Source organism: Fopius arisanus, unplaced genomic scaffold, assembly GCF_000806365.1.
Source record: "Fopius arisanus strain USDA-PBARC FA_bdor unplaced genomic scaffold, ASM80636v1 scaffold00044, whole genome shotgun sequence".
NCBI lineage: Eukaryota > Metazoa > Arthropoda > Insecta > Hymenoptera > Braconidae > Fopius > Fopius arisanus.
In genome coordinates this window covers 783205-806601 of record NW_011887783.1, presented here as the reverse complement: position 1 = coordinate 806601, position 23397 = coordinate 783205, and the positions used below count along the sequence as shown (strand labels likewise).

Sequence of the window (23397 nt, the reverse complement as noted above, 5' to 3'; positions counted from 1 at the left end):
AGTCGAGCACGTTACCGCTAGGATAACGCGCTGATTTAAAAATATAAATTCATTAGTGGTATATATTCAATACATTAAATAATTTTTTCCATTGAAATACACAAAATGTGGCTTCCCCCTTCCACTCGTTCTACAGGCGGCTAAATTTCAGTTAAACAAATGTAAAACAAAAAGCATTCATACAGCAGAAAATAAAATTCACCCCGTCGACTTGATGGACACCCCAGCATTGCAATAAAAACTTGGTTAATAAAAAAAAAACACCCCAGCATTGCGTGCTGCGCCCTCCCTCTCTTGGGGTGCAGTACTACGATGCTGCTGGGGTCACTCAAACCCCCAGAACTGAGCCTCTACTTTAGTCAATCCTCTCTGATCAACACCCAAAACCTGGGGTAATTTCAAAAACTTGTAAAACAAAACACAATCGGTGATGGCGGTGAAAGGAAGTGTAAACAGAAGCAAGAAATGCATTGGTAAGGGAATTTTCATGCAGTTTGATGAGTTTGGTTAGATTTTTGAAATTTTTGAGGGAATTCGAATGCATTTGTGGAGTCTTTGAAAGAATCTTCAAAACGAGTGAGAATTTTTGTAATTTTATCAAACAATTTTGATATATTTCTGTTGGTGCGCAGAAGAATGGAAACGAAGCGGCGGGAGTCACGGGCGCATGCGCAGTGGTGCAGATGATGGAAGCGTTGAGAAAGTTGAGTTCAGTGCGACTCGTTGGATGGAGGAAGGAGGGTCGATTCGTTTTTATCACCGGCACTCCAACCCCCTCGTTCCACTGTTGTTTATTCATTCACCCGCGGATATCAATTCATCATTACCATCACTATTTTTACCGAAAAGTGTGCATGTGTACCAGTGCAGTTGTGAGTAAACGGTTCAGTAAAAAATTCAATCATGAGTGCAATATCGTTTTTGTGGGTGACTTTTGGATTTTTGTGGCTCGCGTGCTACGGAGTGCAGGGAAAAATCAACTGCGGCCTTGTGAGGCCCTATTTTCAGGCCCAGGGCTTTCCACCCAGTGATATACCCAAGGATCCCATATCATGTGAGTAAAAATTCATTTCAAGATATAAATTCATCACATAATTGATTAATTACTGCGCACCAATTGAGAGATCTACAATTGAGGGATTAAGCCGTATAATGGGACCGGGTCGGGTCTTATCAGGTCTGATTACTTGATTACTCAATTTAATTAACGGATTTTTTACGTGAAAAATTGGTTGAACAAAGTCGAATGGAATAAATTTTTCTATATACTCTCATTTATTCATATTAGAATAAATTGAAGTGCATTATTAATGCATACTAATCAAGAATCGCGGCTTCATGTCTCAAAATCAATATGAACGTTAGGGGGTTCGTTGGAAGATTGATCAATCAACAGAATGAGACATCCAAGGGGATGAAGTAGTGATGGAGCAGAGTGACGTCAATAACTCAGGATTGGTGGGGTGAAATTGAAAAAATGTTTTCTTATTTTCGAGGTATTTTAATTAGCCTCGAGATGAGACCTCTCTCGCTCAGATTGCATCGTCTGGACAGGGGATATTCGTGTTTATATATTATAATTAGCTTCTCGTTGATTGACACGTGGAAATGGTATTCATATCGATGATCATTGATGGAAAATTGATGAGGACGAGGGTAAAGGGATTGGGATTCAGTTTTTAATGCTGAATTGAAAAATTCTGATGAATTGTTGCTGGTGAAATAGGTGGAGTAAGGGGGGAATAAAATGAAATGAGCATGCGGTCGAGTGCATGTAAATGGAATACATGGTATAACCAATCGGTCTCTTTGGTTTACGCGCGTCCGACTAAAAGGGATTCGCGGATGTAAGAGGGACCGGCGAATCATCGCAAAAACAGCTAAATCTCGTGTCTGTTGGCTTTTTATCGTGGTTACCACCGCGGCTTGAGAGTCTGGGGAAAATGGAGCTCTTCTACGATTATATCCTTGCTCTCGCCTCCTAATTTATACATTCCCCAGTGAAATTGCATTCACATTCAACGGAAATTTACCCTCAAATTCCACAGAATATTCTACTTCAATTCATTTTTCTCTATTTTTTCTCACTCTGAAGACCTGATCCACGGTTGCCCAAAAATTGACAAAACAACGTGAAAAATGAGGAACTCTTTTATTTCCTTATTTTGGTTTTCAAAAGTTTATAACAATTTAGGAATTAGAAAATCTCTTTATACCGCAAGGTATTGGTATTGGTAGGGTAAAACAAGGGCTTGAGCTAGGTTCTTGGTGACTCGCATTGGGTTTTCTCTCTGAACTAAACCGTCCCGTTCAAATAAAACAACACCATTCGACTTCCAGAATGAGCTAACTCCTAAACCCACTGTACCAAGGGTTTTTTTTTGTCAACTTAACAGACCCTTATTTGTTTCTCCAACTGCCAGGCAACTCTCAAACAGAATAATAATAGGCGATTAAGTTTAAAGAGTTTTAAAATATTCCCCAGAAGATATTTGTTCATCCTCTTTGGTAATTGTTTTCATTTAATACGCGGAATAATTTGGGAAGTGAGAGGTGTATGGATACCTGGGTAAAACAGGAGAACAAGTCTCGAAAAGGTCTATCATCACGACTGTCCAGGTGGGCGCTTCGGTAATTATACCTCAACCGTGCTTGACACTTTTCATACCTGATCTTTTTTACTCCACACTTTCCAATGCTCTACGCTCATTTAATTTCACGAGTAAATGAATGATTGAGGAATTTTTTTAAGCGTAAAATCGGGTTTAGGATTTTTCTGACTGAGATTTATTAGTGCTGTCTCCAATGATAGTTCATTCAGCTGCTGGGTCTTCATTATTGCGCCTTGTGTGGTATTTTCCTCTATTTCCAACAGAATTCTCTGAATAGACAATTATTTCAAATTGTATTTCTCCACAATTTCCGTTGAGAAAATAATGGTAAAATATCAATTACGGATAGAAAAATTCTTCTGCATAAAATAGGGTCTTAAATTATTCTAACGGAAATTGACTGCTGTCACCAGTGATGGTACATTACTGCTCTTCGTGTGGGATTTTTAAAAGTCTCCGAAATACCTCAGCATAATCAATAATTTTACATAATATTTCGCGAAGATTCCCCCAAATAATTAATGTCGAAATATGATAATATCTACTGCCATCTTCAATAAAATATTTCTATTCAAATGATCTCTAAAGAATTCCATTGGGTTAACGACACAGCCAAATATTCGCGGTATATTCATCTGAATTTGCTGATGCCACCCTGGAAGCAAGGTTTTTCTCAAGATGGAATAGGAGATGGAGGAGATATACATAGAAACGGTGAATGATTAACGATCGGCAATCTCTCGCGTGACTTTCCAAGTCCACAGCGATTAGTAGCACAAGCTCCATTGCAACCAACACAGACTTGGTAAGAGGGGAATCATTAGCAGAATTCTGAGCACGCCAGGAACTCTCTCCAAATTCTCACATAAATATGAGGCTCTTTTTCTCGTTCTGCTCGCGGCTTGACCGCCAGCCTCATTAGGCACTCCTCATAATGTTGTTAAAAACATGATGACGGTGGAATAGGTTTGGAATGTGTAATGGCGAAATCTTGGGTAATGGAAATCCTCCCCATGGACCTCTGAATTCTTCGTTGATTAGACCAGAGGACATCTTCATTCTCATTAATGAGATTAGATCATTCCTATCGTGTTGGGTCTATTAATAGTGTAATCCACTAAAGTTTATTCTCAAATATCGCCTCGGTCTATTTGTCCTGAGGGACCAAGGCTTTGCTGAGCGGTGGTTTTTACGAGTGGTCTCACCTACCATAAAGAAGCTGTTACTGAACATCCGGAAGTAGCGCCTCATCTCTCTCCATGAGTATCCCAGAGGTGTTAATAATCGGTTCAAACATGGACTCTGGAGTGGAGAGACAATAGCTATCAACTGCTGTTTCTTTTGCATTCCTCAATCGGAGAGACTCAAGTGTTTCACCTGTCATTTTAAAATATTTTCATCTGGATAATAGCTGAATCCTCTGATACCCTACCAAGGATCCTGTGACTCAGCTGAATGCTAATCCAGTGATGCCTTCGTCCAGCCACTGGGGGAAAAATTATATCGTTTAGGAGCTTCGACATTCTGCCGATCAGGTTACCTATCATCTTGAGAATTTTTTTTTTTTGTATGAGACTACCAGATTGTCCTGTGGTGAGGTTGGCGACGTGATTGGCCGATGGTCAAGTTATAAAGTGTCGAGAAAAGGTGTTGAAGGTTTTCTCTGGTGAAATACGTTTTGACAGTTGGAGATCACTATCAGGGCTCCTGAATGTGGGATATCAGGTGACGATAAAAAATTTTAATCATCGAAATAATTACAATGACAGATGAGTATTCTGGAAAAATGATAAAATGGAACACTTGCTTTCATGCAGAAATAAAGCAACACGCGGGATAGGTATGAGAGTTTAAAAAAGTGTCTGAAGCAAGGTGAACAAGTCGGCTTTAAAACTTCCCTCCATTTCATATTTCGCCTCCGTCGGTTCTTCTCTTCGTTATTTAAAAGTTATAACTTATAAGAGCGGCCATTAAGTCCGTTAGGCATGGCGAAGAGGTAAGGTTGGCAAGGGCCACGGAAATACTCTCCGCTGCATTCCATTCTTGAAACCCCCTCTCTCATTCTTTTCAATGTTCCTTTCTATGCTGCCACGGTGAAAGAGGATTTTTAAATAAAAACACCACGAAACCTGTCTCTTGCTTGTTTAAATCTGCATTCTTTATTTCTTAATATCGAATTTCAGGGGAATTAGTTAAATTGTGAGGGACTTTATTTTTTATCGTACCGGTGAATAGCTTTTGGTAATTAACATGCAGGGAGAATAGATTATTCAGGATTATTTATTTATTTTCATCTTTATTTCTCATTTGAATATTTCTAGAGAGATGGAAGAGACGCGTGTTGACTGTCGACGTTTAGTGTTTATTTAAGAGAATCGAGGGGGTGGCACAGAGTTGTTCATGGGGTTTAGTGGCATCTCGTGATTGATGGCCTGCTCTATTTTTGGGGTACGACATATAGGTCTTGCGAGGAAAGAAAAAAATACATTTTACCCCAGGATTGATATTCTCGAGACTATTTTTTCAATGCCCATAATGGAAATGGGTCAGCAGATGAAATTGAAAATACACTGCAACTTCTCACCGTCGATTTATTTTTTCTTCTCACAATTTCATTAAATAATTTCTAGTAATGAAGAGAGATAATTCAATAATTCATACCACCTTGATAATTTTGTGCTGAATGTCTCGGGTTTGTCAATTTCTGAATAGTTATACTGATATGGGGGGATGAAATTGAGTGGTGTACTTTCCCACGGCGGTATTCCGGGGCCTTTTACCAACGTAATAAGTCTTAATACCTCCCTGTCAAGAGCCCACTGGGTTTCTCTCAGTGAAGGACCCCGGGGAGCCGACAAATGAAAAATAATGTTAGTCTAACGGTTCATCAACCTGCGAACGCCTCTGAGGTACTCGCTCCCTCTCATTTTTCCCTCTCATCCCCTCTCACCCAAGTAAATCTCCCTTTGTCTTTTATTTGTATAAACCTCCAGGCCCTTTCTCAGGTCACTGCGATATTCCGCAAGTGGTAGTTTACACTTGCTCAGTTACCGCAATTCACTGAAATCTCTGAATGAGGCACTCTGTCCAAATTCAACCGCAAGCCCTTCATGTACCCAACACAATCAGACAAACTCGAGAATTTCATCCTGATTGCACCGGTAGTAAATCACTCAGTATTTCCACCGGATAACCCTCCATTTTATTTATAATCCATTTTTTATTGTGGAATTTTCCGAAAAAAAAAAAAACCATGTTGGCCTGCAGAAATTGCGTGAAATTTTTAAGAGTGTAAAAAAATTGTCTGGAGGATTTACCGGTGTCCTGTGGTGGTAGACTTGGAGATGGTGTCTCCAGAGACGCATCTCGGAACAAAGTACCTCCTCCTCACCCCCATTTGTTTCTCCTCTTATTATTTCCTTCTCTACCATTTCTTTGCATACGTACAACCAGAGAAGCGTAAAAGGTTCATGACTGTAGTCTCAGACGCGATATACATCTCTCAAAGAATAAAACGAGAACATCGAGAGATGCTGGTTAAGCCGACACTACTTTATCCTCTCACTTTTCAAGTTTTCTTCCTTTTATCCTGTCCCTTTTCGAGTTCATCCTTCGACACTCGGTGAACTCTCGCGCTTCGTCGGATTTTTAATCAACATCTTGATGTCACTGTCTGCTCAAGGAAATGGAGAATATTATTTTCGACATTGTCGTGATTCTAATTGAAATTAATAGTCCTATTTTCAAGAGACAAAGAATGGAGACGAAAGAGGTGAAAGGGTGGATTGAAGTGAGGACAGTGCGATGGAGGAAAATCCGAGAGGAAAACTCACGGTTGTTTCCAGGTGGGATATTCCTCGGGCTTCGGATTAACCGGCTATTTTGAGTCCAGAACAAATTGAACGGCTTTTCCACAGCTAGATCCTCTTTTTTTTACAATCGTTCCGCTACGATGAATCATGATAATCGTAATATAGTCGTCATAATGGACGCATTGTCCAAAAGATCAATGGAAGATCGAGAGCGGAATGTATCGTCTTGCCATCTCAACGTTTTTGGGGTGAAAAAAAATTCCATAATGGAACATTTAACAGGAAAATAGACGTGAGGGTTTCCGGTGGAATTCTCCAGAATTCTTATGATCTCGAATATATCTCCATTCATTTATAAATCGGAGATTTAATGGAGTTGATTATTTTTTTTCTTTTAAATTTCAATCAATGGGATGGCACTGGTCGACCTAGTTACTCAGTATTCAATAATTTCGTCGCTTACATATATACATACATATATACATACATATATATATGTATGTATGAAAAAGAGCTGTTGAATGGAATTAACCACTAATTGAAATGAATTGATTGGATTGAATCGTGGAGCTCCAAAAATATTGATAAAACCAATTAACTAAGTGCTTTGTCTTTTTCAAAGCTCTTTTTTCATTTTTTAAATATAAAAATTGATTATGTGTTGAGTGAAAATTGTGGTGACGCTGTGACTGAAGTTCTAGAATATTTCTGTGTAGACACTTGAGAATGTCTCGGAAAATTATTTATTCCCCAATAAACAAGAGATGTGGAGGGATCTCCATAGCTGTGGAAAGGTAGAAACCAGACAGCGAATGATATGCAAGCATCCGTATGATAACAGTAGAGGGAAAGGTTTGAAATATAATCCCAAAGCAAATATACACATCCCCGAGTGAATGCACGTGTAAAATCGACGCTAATGTATACCCGAGCACACGGTTGCCAGAGTACAACACCATTTACACTCAACTTCAGCTGCAGTATAACCGCCACCCTCTTTGTTTGCCCATAGAAAATTCAATCATCTCTCCATCCCCACATCTCCAGATTTCAGCATTTCCTTTTCTTTTTTTTTTCCTTGCAAAAATTTTGCAAGGAAAAAAAAAATCCCGGGGAAAAATTTCAGTCACAGCTGATATTTCTTTGAAGAATTCTCTTCGTTATTTTTTCTTAAGGGTTGCAAGAAATTGCAAGAAATTGCAAGAAATTGCAAGAAATTGCAAGAAATTGCAAGAAGTTGTAAGAAGTCGCAAGAAGTTGCAAGAAGTTGAAGTACAGTGACAACCACACGGGAAATTCAAAATTTGCGTGGGACTTGATCCTATGTGCGTTCACCCAACTTCCAGACCTATTATTTGTGGCTTCGGTATTTCCGGTGGGGAAACTCGAACCCCGTGGTAATAATTCATTCCGTCAGACAATTTTGCTTCTTATACGGGCCGGGCTTCATTCAAACCCGAGACCCAGTGGCAGAAGTGTGGTGACCCTTTTTCAAGAATGAAATCTTCTTCAATCGAGATCACTTTTCCCCTCCCATTTGAGAAAATCGATTAATCAGGTGTAGTTGCCTGTTGGATGTTACACTGAAAGGATAAAATTCCCTAATGGGGGTGGGTAAAAAAAAAAACACTCGATGCGTTATGATGTATCACGACGGCTCCGAAATAAAGAAGTAAAAAGGGACAATGGAAATTCCACAATGAGCGCCGGATGTTCAGAGAACGCCTGCAACCGCCAGTGATTCTGCATTCTTTCCTGCCGGGTATAATGCACGGTAAATCGTGTTATATTTCGGATAACTGGGATAAATCCACTTGAATAATTTCCGGTTTTGCGGCCGATATGTCTGGGCCATCGGAATGCTGTGGAAAATCCGAGGAGTGCTGAGAGGTGAGGGATACCACAGCTGCGGGTGGTCTTTCCTTCGTTTGAAGTTTTTAAAATAAAATAGACATCACTCCAGGTGATCCACGAAAAAAGATCTTTTGTAAAGACCGGTATGATGACATATTAACGGAAGATCCGGCATGGATCACTTTGTGATTCGATTTTGCTGAAAGTTTAGTTTCATTGAAGTTTAGTCTCATTGAAAATAATAAAAATAATAGAATATTAATCGGATAATTTGATGAATTAAATGGCAGAGTGATGATTGAATCGTGCAGATGCGAAATATCGGTGTGAGAGCTCTTCTGATTTTCGCATTTGACGGATGTCGGTGGCACATGTCAACCCCCTTGTACCATAACAGAATGAAAGGGGAGGGTTTGTCACCCAGGCTTCATTACCCTCTTGTAGTACTTGTGTGTCAATCACCCTCGATCCCCGTCTGTCACGGTTGGGGCTTGTCGGTCCATAAGGCAGACGTTCCACCTCCACTCAGCGAAGAAGAATCGAATTTACTTGAGAATCCGTGACAAATTGTCTCCTGAGACAAATGGAAACAACTCACAATCTCAAAACCAATCGTAATCTCGAATCTTGAACGCCATTCGCGGATTTTGTTCAGCTCTTTTGGATGTTTTGCGGGAATATCCGTGGGATTGGTCTCGTTTGCCATCGGTGATCGTACGGTGACATCAATTAATTCAAGTAATTATGCCAATTAGGTGAGATCACGCGGGGAGGTTATTACCTCGCGTGCATCCAACCGTAACGACAGCCGATTCGTGTCTATGATAATGAGATGAGGTGGGTTTATATCGCGTAAGGAGAGACGAGAAATCCGCCTCCTGGAGAAGAGAAAGACGGATCGCCGATATTGTGGGATCAAAGGAATGGGCGACATCGGGGCACATTCGGAGGAACTTCGGAGGAACTTTGGAGGAACTTCGGAGGAGGTTCGGGTTCGTTAATCGTCATCGAAGATTGCTATCATCCAGGGGGAGGGTTGGGTGTTGACCAACATTTTTTCCTTCATCTGAAATTTAAAGGTTTTCCATTCCAGATATTATGAGCCCGTTTTTTTTTTTAAGCGGTAAATAGAGTCGTACTGAGTTGTCAGGTACTCAACGGTGTCTTGAAACAGGTTTTTATGTTGCTTCGACAAGTATCCTATAAAGTGTGTTGCCTCGGGGAGGAAAAACAGCTTGTGAGCACGAATTGACTGTCAATTCATCGAATGTCGGGGATCGAGAAGAAATGGGAACACGCTTGGTATCGAGTGCTAATTAAACTGTTGAGTGATTCCTTTTACGTAATCTCTTCAATTTTTCCCTTCGATTATCGAATTGTGGATTATTGAACCGTTCACTGATTGATATGAACTTGAAATTAAATTCATTTGGAGATAATTTTTTTTGAGCGATCAAAGATGCCTGTGGGAAATTTCAGATTGACTCGATTTTTTTTGGGGAAGTTATTGGAATTCGTTAGATTAATTTAATTAGGGGGAGTTGCGATTGATTAGCAGGTGAAATATTGAAAAGGGATACGCAGGTCATATTTAGAAGACATGTTCTAACTTGCAGCATACCTGAATGTTGACTCGTTCATCCGTTACGAACCTCGAGAAGTTCTCGGTGTCTGGGCTCAGGGCTCTCAGTAATTATGATATATTAACCAGTAATTTATAGCCACCTCGTCGTCCTTCGTGGGATAGACTCACGCTCTCCACAGCCGATTTCCCCGAGATGTTTCTCCTTTCTGGATACATATTTTTTTATCTCACTCACATGCGTGACCTTCTCCGAATTTTTGAGAATCCCTTTCTCGCTCTCGTGAGGTTAATCTATTTTTTATCACTGAGAATTACCGATGATACCACGAAAGGTTTTTAATTTTCGCAACATTACCTGGAGATAATTCATAAATTCCAGTGATAATTATACATTTGTGATGGAATTTTATTCTTGTTTCAAGCCTTGTGGTGAATTATTCATGAGATCTGATCCGATGAGACTGTTATGTCGTGAGTCCAACATTTTTATTGATTTTCATCCAACTGTCGGAGGATTTGATATCTTTTTTATCGGGATCCGCGGTTTATTCGCCGCTACTGTACGCCAGTATTTCTCTCGTGATTAAATCGTTTAGCTAAAATTTTTCATAATTATTTCTGGGGCTATCTTTTACCCGACTCTTCACGACTTATCAACGTAAATCGACACTGCCATTCGAAAGTTCTCAACATCTATCTCGGGAATATTGTGGTATTTATGAGATGATGTCGTCACCTCGTGTTTCCTTCAATGCTGATAGCTCTATTTGGTGTTCCTCCAATGACGCGTTAGTACCACCGTAAATTCGATAACGTCTCAATGATAACTAGACCTTCCACCCCTCGTCCATGTTTTTTAGGCCTGTAAACTCCTGATTTGGTTTGATAGTTTGAGATTAACAGGTTATGCTCAAGGCAGGAAACATGAGAGATAAAACTACACTGTTGAGAAAAATTTCAGTTTTATGGAGTGCTGTAAAAAAAAATCATTAAATTGCGAGTTTGGGTGGGTTTTGAAAGGAATTCTTTATTTTAAACAGCAGCTTTCAGGAAAGACATGAATATTCACGATAATCAGTACCAAATCGCTGGTACGTCATAATTAATTTGTCAATTGAATTTTTTTTTTTTGATTGACAATTAAATCTTGAGTACTCAACTCTTTGGTGGAATGATTTTAATTTGTCACCCCCGAATTGACAGGTGACAGTCATAAAATTGTCGTACTGTCAACAAGATGGAAGACGAGAGGATGAGGCTGTTGAGCAATGAGAGCGATAGTTCATCAGTCTGTTAATTAAAAGATGAGCCACTCCTACATCATTCGTACACACTCGTATTTCCACGGTAGTTTGCACACCCCAATGTGTCGAATTCCCTCCAGACAACGTGCGAACTGGAATTGTATTTATGTCTAGGCTGGAGACTAATTCCAAACGAGTCAAGTGATAAACGAACTCAGTTTGTTACCCCGGACGTCGGGGAATTCAATTTAATACGGCTTTTCATTTCGCGTAAATACGGGCTTTCCATTTGGGGGGTACAAAGTGTAATTTAGGGACCAGTCACTTCATTTCTATCGCTTCAATAAAGTCTACGACCCGGTCTCTATGAATGCCGGAGATTTCGAGGGCCGAGATTCAATGGAGAGCGTGGAGAAGTAAAAATTAACATATAATATGGTTTCATGGGAAATGATGGACTTGGCAGAGGCGTGAAAGATGAGGGGAGATGGGGAATCGTGAAAAACGTTGGGGATAATATCCGTGAATCCTGCTTTGTTGGAAAATTACTCTTGAAATTCCAGCATTTACCTTTTTTACTTCTGCTGCAAGAAATAAAAGAAAGAACATGCGGAAATGAGAGTTTTAGATCTCGGTGTTGTACGATTTTCACGGAATTTTCAGGGTTTTTCTCGGGAAATGAAAATTTTGGCATCGATTATTTCCTCGTCGAACCCTTCATCGTTTTTGAGATCTTGATACCCCGGGTAAAAAAAAATTGTCATCGGAATTTTTTTTCTAAATTTAAAAAAAAATTATTATAATTATTATAATTTAAAAAAAGAAAACTTTTCAGGAATTTTTTTTATGAAACAAAAAAAAATCGGTAAAGAGAACAATTTTATTTTTGGGAAAGGTTTTGAAAAATTTTTCAAAAATTTGAATAGGAAAATTGTTTCTATAATTTAGATGGCGAATTTTTTGGGAATATTGAAAAATAAAAAATGTAAGAAAACGACAGTATAATCAAAAAAAAAAATTATATTCGCAAAAATTGCTTGAAAATTATAAAAAGAAATTTCCGAAACAAATTTTTGAAAAATTTTTCACAACATTACCCAAAAATAAAATTGTTTTATTTCCCAATTTTTTTTGTTTCAAAAGAAAAATTTTCCGAAAAGTTTTCCAGAACTTTTTTGAAAATTTCGAAAAAAATATTCCGATTACAATTTTTTTTTACCCGGGGCGTTTCTACTAGTCTTATCTTTCGAAACCCGTGGCACATTTCAAAGACGTGTGTTATCATTTCACACATATCTGATAGTACGAGTTATCGTAGGAAAAAAAATAAAAAAATCGGCAATTATTGGTTTTTTTTCGAGTTACCGTTATACCGCTCGGTTCGGACAGTAGGAAAAACAGGTGATTCAAATGAAATTGAAATCTTGATTAGACATTTTTTGTTCTGACTGCGCCAGATGATTCATCTGGAGAGAATGTATCTGAATTCCTCCAGGAGATCGGTAGGGGTGAATCATCCTGCGAGAATTAGCGCCTGATACAAGAAAAAAAAAATAAATTCCCGGTTTATGACTTCCCATTGGCTTATCGTGGAGTCAACAAAAAACGCGAGGAGAAAAATATTAATTTACAGGGATTATCTCGAGTTTGCATTTACTCTGGACGATAACTTATTTAATTTGAGGTAGATGCTGGTAGCTGGGCATTTTGATGCTGCCGACGGACAAATATTTGATATTTCAGATGTTTTTGAGGGATTTTGCCGACGTGTACCTGGCGGCGTGAGGTACTTGAACTTTGATCGTGAAAAAAACCGAGAAAAACGTCTTACTCTAGCTAGCAATTGCCTAATGGTTAACGACTCCAGTAATCAACATGAAAATTATCGACGCAATGATATTCACATTTAATTGAAAAGCTATAGGAGTTTCGCAACTCCATCAGGAGATTCTCCTGACACATACCGTTTAACAATCTCTCAATTTCCATCAACTGATTTAAGTTGTTTTTCATTAACATCCGTCGGAATGAAGTTGAAACAAGGAAAACGGGTGTTCAAATTGCGAACACCAGCGAGAGCTTATCCACGATTCATTAACTCGTTGTTTAATCAAGTTCATTTAAAGTTTTATTTTTTCGGGTGATCAAAGCCAATGGCAGACACGATTCAATTACCAGTGGATTCTCTTGACCATTCCTCGAAATTGTCCTCCATCATTGATAATCGAAACGAAATTACGAATCATCAAGATTCAAATGGTGAGCATTCAGGATGCGCTCAATCATTGATACCCAGAGCAAAGCGATTCACTTAAATGTACTCACATGTAATCGGGAATTGTATCCGTTGGTTATTCGATTTCGATCTATTAATTCTTGTTGGTCGTTAGCATACTTTATCCAGTCACCAGTGGGAACCCTGCGGATGCTTCTCCAGTTCGCAGAGATATTTATCTCGTTCTCGGTGAAATGTTTGCAGGGTAGTTCAGATTTCAGATGGTTACCGCTCCTTTTGAAACACGTTTCTCCTGATATTCCATTTCGCTTTGGTTGGTGGAAGAGTCTGGAAGAATCCATTGCTAATGAATAAATAATTCGTTGATATTTCATTATTCTTCATGTCCTCTTGATGAAAGTGAATTCGAATGCTGTTCAATGGATGCCAACTTCGAAGCATCACACTCTGGCATCTTTCGGTGTTTCTCACTGCAAAGAGAGTAGGTGTGCCCCTCTTTTAAGAGGCGCACAGAACGTCCGAGGCATGGGAGTGGAATGTGGTCATTGCATAAACTATAGGACTTCGTACATTCCACCGAGGCCCTTCGGGCTCTCTCTACAGTTTGTAAATCGACCACAACAGCTACTCCAAATGAATATCCCATGGTTGCGAATATGAGGGCGTTATATTTTATCATCATTTCACTTGCCATGTCCACTTATCAATCTGCTAGTTTCATCAATAGCTCACGCCATCAACTCGTGGACAACCTATTTATACAATTGATTCATGTCCTCCTGTCCGCCTGTTCTTCTGTCCTCTTGTCCTCTTGTCCTCCTGAAGACCTGTTCCTAGAGTAGACTCATACTTCATAACATGATCCGAGTATCCATCCCTGTTTATGTAATCATCGCTTCTCATCATCTCGTCGTGTCTCTGAAATATCTGAAACAGCTTCATCAGCAGTTGACGTCGTCAACTGGTGGCGACTAGTTCAGATAACACGAGCCAGCTTGCTCTGCATCATTTATTTCTCAATCACGACTCCCCTTTATCATGGAACGAGTTGAATAAACATCAGGGGAATTGATCGAGCCTTGGCATTTCGTATTTCTTCAGGCCTTCTTTCGTACCCAGGATTTCCAACGAATTCAGCGAATGATAAATCATTGGAAGACATGGAAGATTGAAAATCAGAAAAGAGGATTCAGCAATTGTATGCAACCCTCCATCCGGTGCGAACCGCAGCACGTGTCAGTCCCAACAAACCGGGTGTTAGACTGCTGTCATGCTTTCTTTTTATCACCACATTCTCATGTAGTCAGTCCTAATGTCCGATGGTAGGTCGCACGTGGGTCGTAACTCGGTGGATATCCATTGAAAACGTAACAATGTGTATCTTCGGAGGAAGAAGGGACCCTGGGATATTTATGAAGTGATCCCAATATGGCTGACGACATATATCTTCCGCTTGCTCACCCCTCACTAAAAATGTCTAAATGCTCCTCCAGTGTGGCTGCCCTTGAACATTTCCAGACGATAATTAAGAGAATATGACACCAACCTCTAAAACAGATGATTCCAGCCTCAAAGTGGCGACAAATGAATAGCAATTGGAGACATTTTTTTTTTTATCTCTTCAACTTGCAGTTGGAGTTCCTCTTGTAGATGATGTTTACTGAGGATGGTGTCCTGGGGAATAATATGGATACAATTCGACGTGGTTCTTCGTCATATTCTGGGTCTTTATTCATTGATTAAGCTTCCATCGAGGGAAAAAAGAGTATCTGTTGTATACCGGGATGTATGGCTGCATCGTCAACCACCGGCGCCCCCGGATGTAATTAGATCCCTTGTCCGATGCATACATCCGATGGTCTCTGTGTGTTGGTATTTGTGGATGTGTCGGTACAAATATTGCTTCAGCATGGACGAGAGAACTCTGTGTGCCACCTTTGCCCACGTTCCTACGGCTGAGTTCCCCAGCAATCGAACCACAGTAGCCATGTCACTCCATCCGTGCAACGTGACCCCATCGTTCGTTGCCCTTTGTTCATGCATATCATTTTTTTTTTGTCTTTGGTCATTTGGGTATCATGCACTTGGTTCAGAGTTACTGCTAAATCACACTGAATTCCAAATGCCGCACCCTCAAACTCCCGGGTGAGAACAAAATTGTAATCGGAATATTTTTTCCAAATTTTCAAAAAATTTCTGGAAAACTTTTCAGAACATTTTTTTTAACAAAAAAAATCGGGAAGCAAAAGAATTTTTTTTTTTGGAAATGTTTTGAAAAATTTTTCAAAAATTGGTTTTCGAAATTTTTTAAAATAATTTTCTAGAAATTTTTGCGAGTATAATTTTTTTTAATAAAAATCTGGTTTTCTTACTTTTTAAATTTTTCAATATTCGCAAAAAATACGCCATTTAAATTATATAAAAAAAATTCCTTTTGAAAATTTGAAAAAATTATTCCCATTACAATTTTTTTTACCCGATCTGTTGGAGAAAAAATAATTGTACGTGAATTTAGGTCTGATAGGTCAAATATTTGATGAAGGAAATGGAAAGTAATTATTTTTATTTGCGTAATGAATTCATGATTGTCGCGTGGTGGATCGGTCTCTGGGGTCCACTTGAGCTCAAATGTCCTGGAACTTTTTGGAGATTTCCAGCACGCACAGACATGTTCCCAGGAGCTAAAAGATATTCTCTCGCCCCCTCTTCCTCCGGCGGTGATTGTTTAGACTCACCAGGTCGTCAGGGTTAGGCTACCTACAGCTAAACACACCGGCCTTTATCCGTTGGGACGTAGCAGTCTCTTTCTCAAGCGGTCCTTCTGTCCTCTCTTAGTTCGCTTCCTTTTGGACCTTCTATCAATATTTTTTTTCTCTTTCTCCGGTTTCGCGGGCCTCGCATACTTGACTGCCACGAGCGGAGGGTACATCGGGGAGAGGACCGGTTACTCACGATGGAATGGGGAACAAAGATCCCCGAGTTTAGGGACAACGAGAGCATTCTCAAAGGAATAGACTTCACATTTTTCGCACTATATAATAATTACTCTTGATTGAATTGAACTGGATTTTCATTCAGGAAAATCGGACAATTTAATTCCTAAAATATTCATAAAAATATCAACACCAATTAGTCTTCTTGAGCCATTGTTTGAATTTCGAGGGAATCGTTTAGAGCGGCGTTAGCATAAAATCACTTGACGGAAAGGAATGTCACTTCCCCCTGGAGAACAGCCATAAACCAGAACTTCATTCATTTGTACGTTGCACAATTCTCAATCGAACCGAGTAATGCCGTCTAACGGGCTGTATCTTTCGAGAATGTTAATAATCCCGTGATGGAGAAATAATTAATCCATTTAACCTTGCCGCTGAGTTCTATTCTATGTGGAACGGGGATATATAATGCAAGAGCTTCGTATCGCACCGGATAATCTCGTATTTATCTGGGAAAGTATCACTTTGCGATACGCATGTCTACTAGTCCGCCCCCTTTGATCATACGTTAATGGCACGCCAGCCTATCGCAAATTCTCGCCTTACCTATTTATCCAAAATTCATCATTATCATTCTCCAGGAATCAGAAAGCCCATGACCATTAGCCGAGGAAAGTGACTTTTCCTAAAACCTGCGCATATGTCACATAACACGCGCCTAACCTTATCATTTGATACCTGAAATCATTCGAGAACCTGAATATTAAAAATATATGAAAAAAGCAGGACCTGCTTTTTTAAAAATATTTTTTAATTATTTTCTTTCATGAACCGATGATATGATCTTGCTGAGACTTATCAGAAAAATGAAAGTGTTGAAAATCCTCCGGACGAGCATCCCCAACATCCAGTAGACAAGTCCCCAGATCCCTTATCTCTCCCGAACGGGTCCTAAACTGTAAACATCCGGTAGTCTTGAGTTTTGGGCCCTGAACAATGCAAAATTAGCCCCAAAATGAAGGTACAACGGTGGGAGGTCCCCGAAATGAGTGGGCATCCTCGGTATCTCCACCATCCCCGTCATAACTTCAATGGATCTGCCTATATCCTTTGGGACACACGCGGCATTTTAATGGCATAATGAAGAAAATAAAGCAGCGAATAAGCCTATTACTGAATTCAGATAGTATCGCATTTCTCCCTCCCCCCCCCCTTCCCGTGAATTTCACCTGTGCCCCAGGTTGAGCACCTCGCGCATCTCTTGCGGTTCCAAACTCTCTCACGCGTCTGCCTTGTCCCTTTCCCTTTCCCTTTCCCTCACCCTTGTCCACCCTTTTATCCTCCCCCTGCCCTTGTCTTCACTGGCTGCCTCATCGAATCTTCCTCCCTGTCCCAGTCTCCATATTCCGCTTTCTCACTCGTACCTGCATTACAAATCCCACTGGCCCCTGAACGCCCGTTCACGAGAGCGTTCTCTGTGGTATGCTTTGTAATTCGCCGCCCCAGGTAGATATCCCTGTCTCTCTCACTCTTTTTCCATCTTCTCTTCTCTCTCTCTCTCTATCTGGGCTGACCTCTCGCGGAGACGATGGCGGACTGAGGTGGGAACAGCTGATTCCTTATTATAAGGCCCCGCGCATCCCTTTTTTCGCGGTGAACGGGGAAATCATTAAATTATTTTATAAGTCCAGATGTATTTTTTAATCAGTTGGATTTTTTAATCACGGATTTTCTGTTGACAATTGAAATAAAACGGGTTAGATGAATTTTTGGGTTAGCTGATGGGTCGTTATTTGGATTCAGAGTAATTGATGAAAGACGAATTTATCGGTGGCGTAATGCTAACCCCGGGCTCGAGAGATCTAAATGAAGGGCTGAAAGGGCAAGAAATTGTTACGGATTTGCCTCGGGCACTTGTACCATCCGCTCGTTATGAAACAAGCAATTACGATGGATCCATTTTGCTGGCGGACCAACTGCACTAGTACATCTCTTTTCACGGAAATAACGGAGAGGTTTTTAAATGCTATGAGTCACTCTCCAGAAAAAAAGAGATTTATGGGGAGGATGACTGTTCCGTTTTAATTATTGGATTTGAAAAGGACTCTGTTTAAATATCCTCCTCCATCTCGTGGGCAAGAACATTTTAAACGCTGAAAACATTCATCAGACGGCAAAAAAAAGCGAACAAATATCGGGTAAAATGAATTTCCTGGTTTGTAAAAATGTGAAGCACTCTGGGATTTTCACTGTCATTAGAAAAAAATTATAAAGAACCTGGTGAACCCTCGCCATTAGCCCATAATTTTTTATCCCTTTCAACCCGGACAAAAGCACTAATACCATCATATCAATTGGGCCAGCTGTTGTCCGGGACTCTTGAGAAAAATCACCCACCGCGGCCCACCTGCTCTTCGGAATTTCTCATCCATTTTATTTATTTTCCGCGTTCGAAAAAAAAATCAACCTCTGTTAAAAATTCCAAAGGTCTCGAGACTTTCGAAACTGTCAATTCAAAATATTTTCTATTTCAAACAACGACTTAAAATTTAACAGAATTCAAATAGTAATTATAAATAGGATTTACCGAAGTCCCAAAAAGATAAATTTTCGATTGGTCCCTTTGTCAGGAGGAAAAGATCGTTCACTCCCGAACACATCCGATAATTACCCATGAGTGCATGTAGAGCGAATGATAATCACGCCGGAAAGGAATGAATGGACTGTACGTCCTGAGATGCCCCTGGGAGTGGGGTTGGGGGGCGAATGGCAAGGTGATGGGCCCGAAGTGGTGGGGGCGGCGCACAGGCCCACACACGCCAAGACAGGTCGAGTCTCGGAGGTCTCGACAACTCTCCCTCTCTCTTCCTCTCACTCTCGCCCCAGCACGAGCCCTCGCCGGTATTCTTTGATCTCACCAGGTTATACTGCAACGAAGTATGGGCTTCTCCTTTCTCTTCTCCCTTGAGTTTCACGTTTTAACTTCCACCGTCTTGAGAACAAACTCTTCCTCATCTGCTCTTCCTTTTCCCTCCCACTTAGGCCCTCCACCTGGGACCAATTCCAATGCACCTTGCTTCAGCATTTTCATATTTTCCTGCTTATCACCTAGTCTTGGAAAACTTTCGCCGAATCAATTTTATCGTTTGAATACTGACATCACTGGAGTTATCATTTATTTAATTGTTGATTGGATTTTTTTGTTGAAAATATTTTCCACATCGAGTGTTTCTTTTGGGGCATTATGATGTGTGGAGTCTGACAATAGCACAGCTGCTGTAACATGCGTGTTTTTTTTTTTGAGATAAAAGAGGGGCCCAAAAAGGTGAATGAGAGGAAGAGAGGGCGGGGCACGGGATGAAACCCATGCGGGTGGCCGAAAATGAAAACCCTTGGGCATTATTTTATTTTTCTGATAGCGAATGTGTACTTTGCATCATGAACATCTCAATTTTCACTGAACTAATAATCGCGATTGGCAAGTCAGTTGATAAAAATTGTCTGGTCCATTGCCGTCGGTGTTGGAATTAAATGCCTCTCGTGATATCAGACTGCGAAATAATCACAGTCACAAGGTCTTCGCACTTTGATCCGCTGATCCATAAGCAGGGGAGTCAATGGAACCCATTGACCCCTCGGCCAAGTGTGTCTGCTTTTCAAATAAAAGTCAATCGAGTAAATAAAAATTGAGAGGAAGTGAGAGTGCGCAAAAAAAAAATGGCATTCTCGAATCTATTCCATCTGCAAGAGAAAAAAGCCCTCGGGCTGTCACAAAATACAGGGAATCCCAGTCTGTTCTCAATTCCAAGGGTTAATAACACCTATAAAGTTTAAAAAGCAAATGTTGACAGAAATAACACGGACTCACTGGTGCGTGTCTGGTTGTGATGGTAGGATTGTCTTGAATTATGCAAATTAGGTACGTCATTACGTGGCGTTGGCATACCTCGCTAAATTCATTGTGATCCATGGGAATGACAGTCTCGTGAGGATTAAAACCCTGTGAAGATTGGAGTTGCAAAGAATTTTGTGAAAAAAATCAGCACCACTCGTAAATTATTCCAAGGACTAAAAATAATTTCCACATTTTCACAATTTCCTGGTGAATCGTCGATCGAGGTGGATTCACAGGAAAATACGATGAAACCTCCAGAAACTCCCATAAAATAAGAAAAACTATTTTAAGCCGATGACTCATATCATTCTGTCTCTGTATTAAACCCAACGATAAGAGAGTTGTGAATCTGTACAAAAGGGGATGTGGAATGAACCAACTCCAATTCCCTCGGGACCACTCGTATCACGAGCATCGCGGTTATTTTTCTCTTTGTTTTTTTATTATTATTATTTTTATTACTTTCTCCTCACAATTCTTCCACACATCTCTTGAGAAAGAGGAAAATACGCAGTGGGGTTGCAGTAAAGTGAGCGTTGCTAGGCAAACGTTTGACTCATATTCCTCAAGGCGCAACTCAATATTCATCTGATCCTCCTCTTTCCTTCTTCTCTCACTTTACAATCACTTCCTTTCATCTCAACAACCATTTCAAAGTTGGCGCCTTCCCAGTGCTCTCTGTTTTCTCAATCACAGAGACATACCAATATTACAATTCACTCGCATCTTCGAATTTCAAATATTCGCGGTTGTAACACCGATTCATCACATCCGATTCATGATTTAGCATGATTAATTAAATAATCAATTAATATGATAAATCAAATGAATGCTCCGTCGAATATCAAATTTTTTTTGCCAACGTAGCTTGCATTATATTGTTGTCGATTAAATACAAAGAATATGTGTGGTGCAAGTAAAGGAAAATAAATAGAGAAAGACGTGAAAGACGATAGTAACCGTTGAGTTTATGTGTCACGGAGAGGAATGAAGCGGTCGAGACAAAATCGATAAGGGGTACAATGCACGAAAGACTATCTGGACGTTTGGACACTTTATTCCGAGCACAAACTCGCGAATGGGAAGCGGTAAGGTTGCCCTAGCACGTGAGGTCGATACGATCAAAAGGTACAATAGAGCTACAGGCGCTACGGTGAAGATGCCACTTCGAGAGGCAAAAACCAAGTGAGAGAGAGAGAGATAAATGGTATTTTTGTGATGTATCTCGTGTGGGTAATAGCTAGCAGGTTGGAGGTACTTATAACCTCTTGAACGCCACCTACGGACCCACTTGGGATTCCCCTTTTTTTCTCTTTCATTCCGGACCCAACGAAATGTCGGGTTTTCGGTGGCCTCTCTCGTACAACTGTTCTGCAACCGGTGAGTTTCATATATCTAGGCAGCCAATCTCCAACTCTCGTTGAAAGGAACTGTCTTATCATCCAGCTGCTGCTACTCGCGCTTTTATCACTCGATTCAAACAATCGTGTTTGCTGTGTTGCATTCGAGGAAGATATTCATTCTTCGTTATCTTGTTTTGCTCTTCAACTATTTGATTACGACATTTGATCCGATTTTTACTCCGAAATCAATCTTTGCAAATTATATTTATACATATTTATAAAAAAAAAACGAGTTCTAAAAAATTATCGATCTTCACACTTGAAATAAAAATTAAAAATTAAAAATAAAAATCCACAAGCTTGCAAAACACGCGGAACACGCTCTTCAGTGCTAGTCATTGAAAATAAAGATAGGAAATTGACGAATAGTGCAAACATTCTCTCGTGGAGAGTGAAATAATATTTATTTGAAATGGCCTGAGGCGATAAATGTTAGCGGATGATAATGCGCCGGCTCATCCGTAAAAATGTGGAAGTCTCTATTGTGGATAGTGTCATTGTCGTTGAAAATAAAGAAATGGAAGAGTTAGCACTTCCGTGGGTGTTCGACTAGGGTATAAAAGAAAGACATGTGCATTGGAAGGGGCCAGATGGGAGTGCAAATAAAGGACGCGCTTGCATGAATGGAGTTGCGCGACAATGCGTCGTGCTGCGTTAAAAGAGTCCTTTGGTGTTTTTTTTTTCTTTTTTTTTTTCATAAAAAAGTCTAACGTTGGTGTGAAGAACTAACAACCTCTCAATGGCACGTCATTACCCCCTTCATCCGTCGATTCGTCGATCCGTTGATTCACTGCGGGAATTGCCGGTGGTTCAATTCAATTAGCGATTTTACAGGCGACGGAGGATTAATTTCGGGGGTTTATTTTCCTCCGGTGATTTTACGTCTCAATGGTCATTTTCTTAAGTTAAATGATTTCGTCGAGCTATGGAGAGTGTGTCGAGCCTCGTTTGACGGATGTTATTTGAGTTTCCAACGACCGGCACGTACTATCGCGCGTGCACGTGCCTCCCTTCTTGTACTTGTTCTCAAATATCAATTTCAAATCGCAAATGCATACGCAAATGGCACTGGATAATACGAAACTCTCAAGTTTCCAGGAATCTTGCCATTGGAAGTCGATTGGCAATCAATATCACCAGCTATCGATTCTCAGATCAAAACCGGGTGAAAAAAAATTGTAATCGGAATATTTTTTCCAAATTTTCAAAGAATTTCTAAAACATTTTTCAGAAAATCTTTTTTATGAAATAAAAAAAAATCGGAAAACAAACAATTTTATTTTTGGGAAAGGTTTTGAAAAATTTTTTAAATAAGAAAACAACAGTATAATTCAAAAAAAATTATATTCGCGAAAATTTCTAGAAAATTATAAAAAAAAATTTCCGAAACAAATGTTGAAAAATTGTTCAAAACATCTCCCAAAAATACAATTGTTTTGTTTCCCGATTTTTTTTGTTTCAAAAACAGAATTTTCTGAAAAGTTCTCCCGAAATTTTTTGAAAATTTGAAAAAAAAAATATTCCGATTACAATTTTTTTCCCCGGGAATTCAAACTGTAATTCGAGAAATCTAATAGCTTTTGCCAAATCGATTTTATTGATGAGACTAATTATTTTATTTTTTATTACGGTAAGACGCTCGTGGATGTATCAATCAGAATATTGAGCGTTTCGAATAAATATTTATGCTATGAGAATGAAATGGCTTCTCGAATTGGGTGGAAATTGTAAGCTATGTGAAGTTGGCATCGAAGTTTGAAAAATCTAACTTTTTTTTGTTGGTTTGGATTGTACTCATTGAGTACTTGAATGTACCCTGT

General features: G+C 39.7%; 1 protein-coding gene across 1 annotated transcript in view; it reads left to right on the top strand.

Moving 5' to 3' along the window:
- Positions 1–632: 632 nt before the first annotated feature.
- Positions 633–23397, top strand: part of dlp (dally-like) — a gene marked incomplete at its 5' end in the record, with an annotated part of 40985 nt that continues 18220 nt past the window's right edge. Inside the window, 1 exon segment of the mRNA XM_011305757.1 lies at positions 633–1054. Coding sequence (XP_011304059.1) covers positions 904–1054 — 151 coding nt within the window.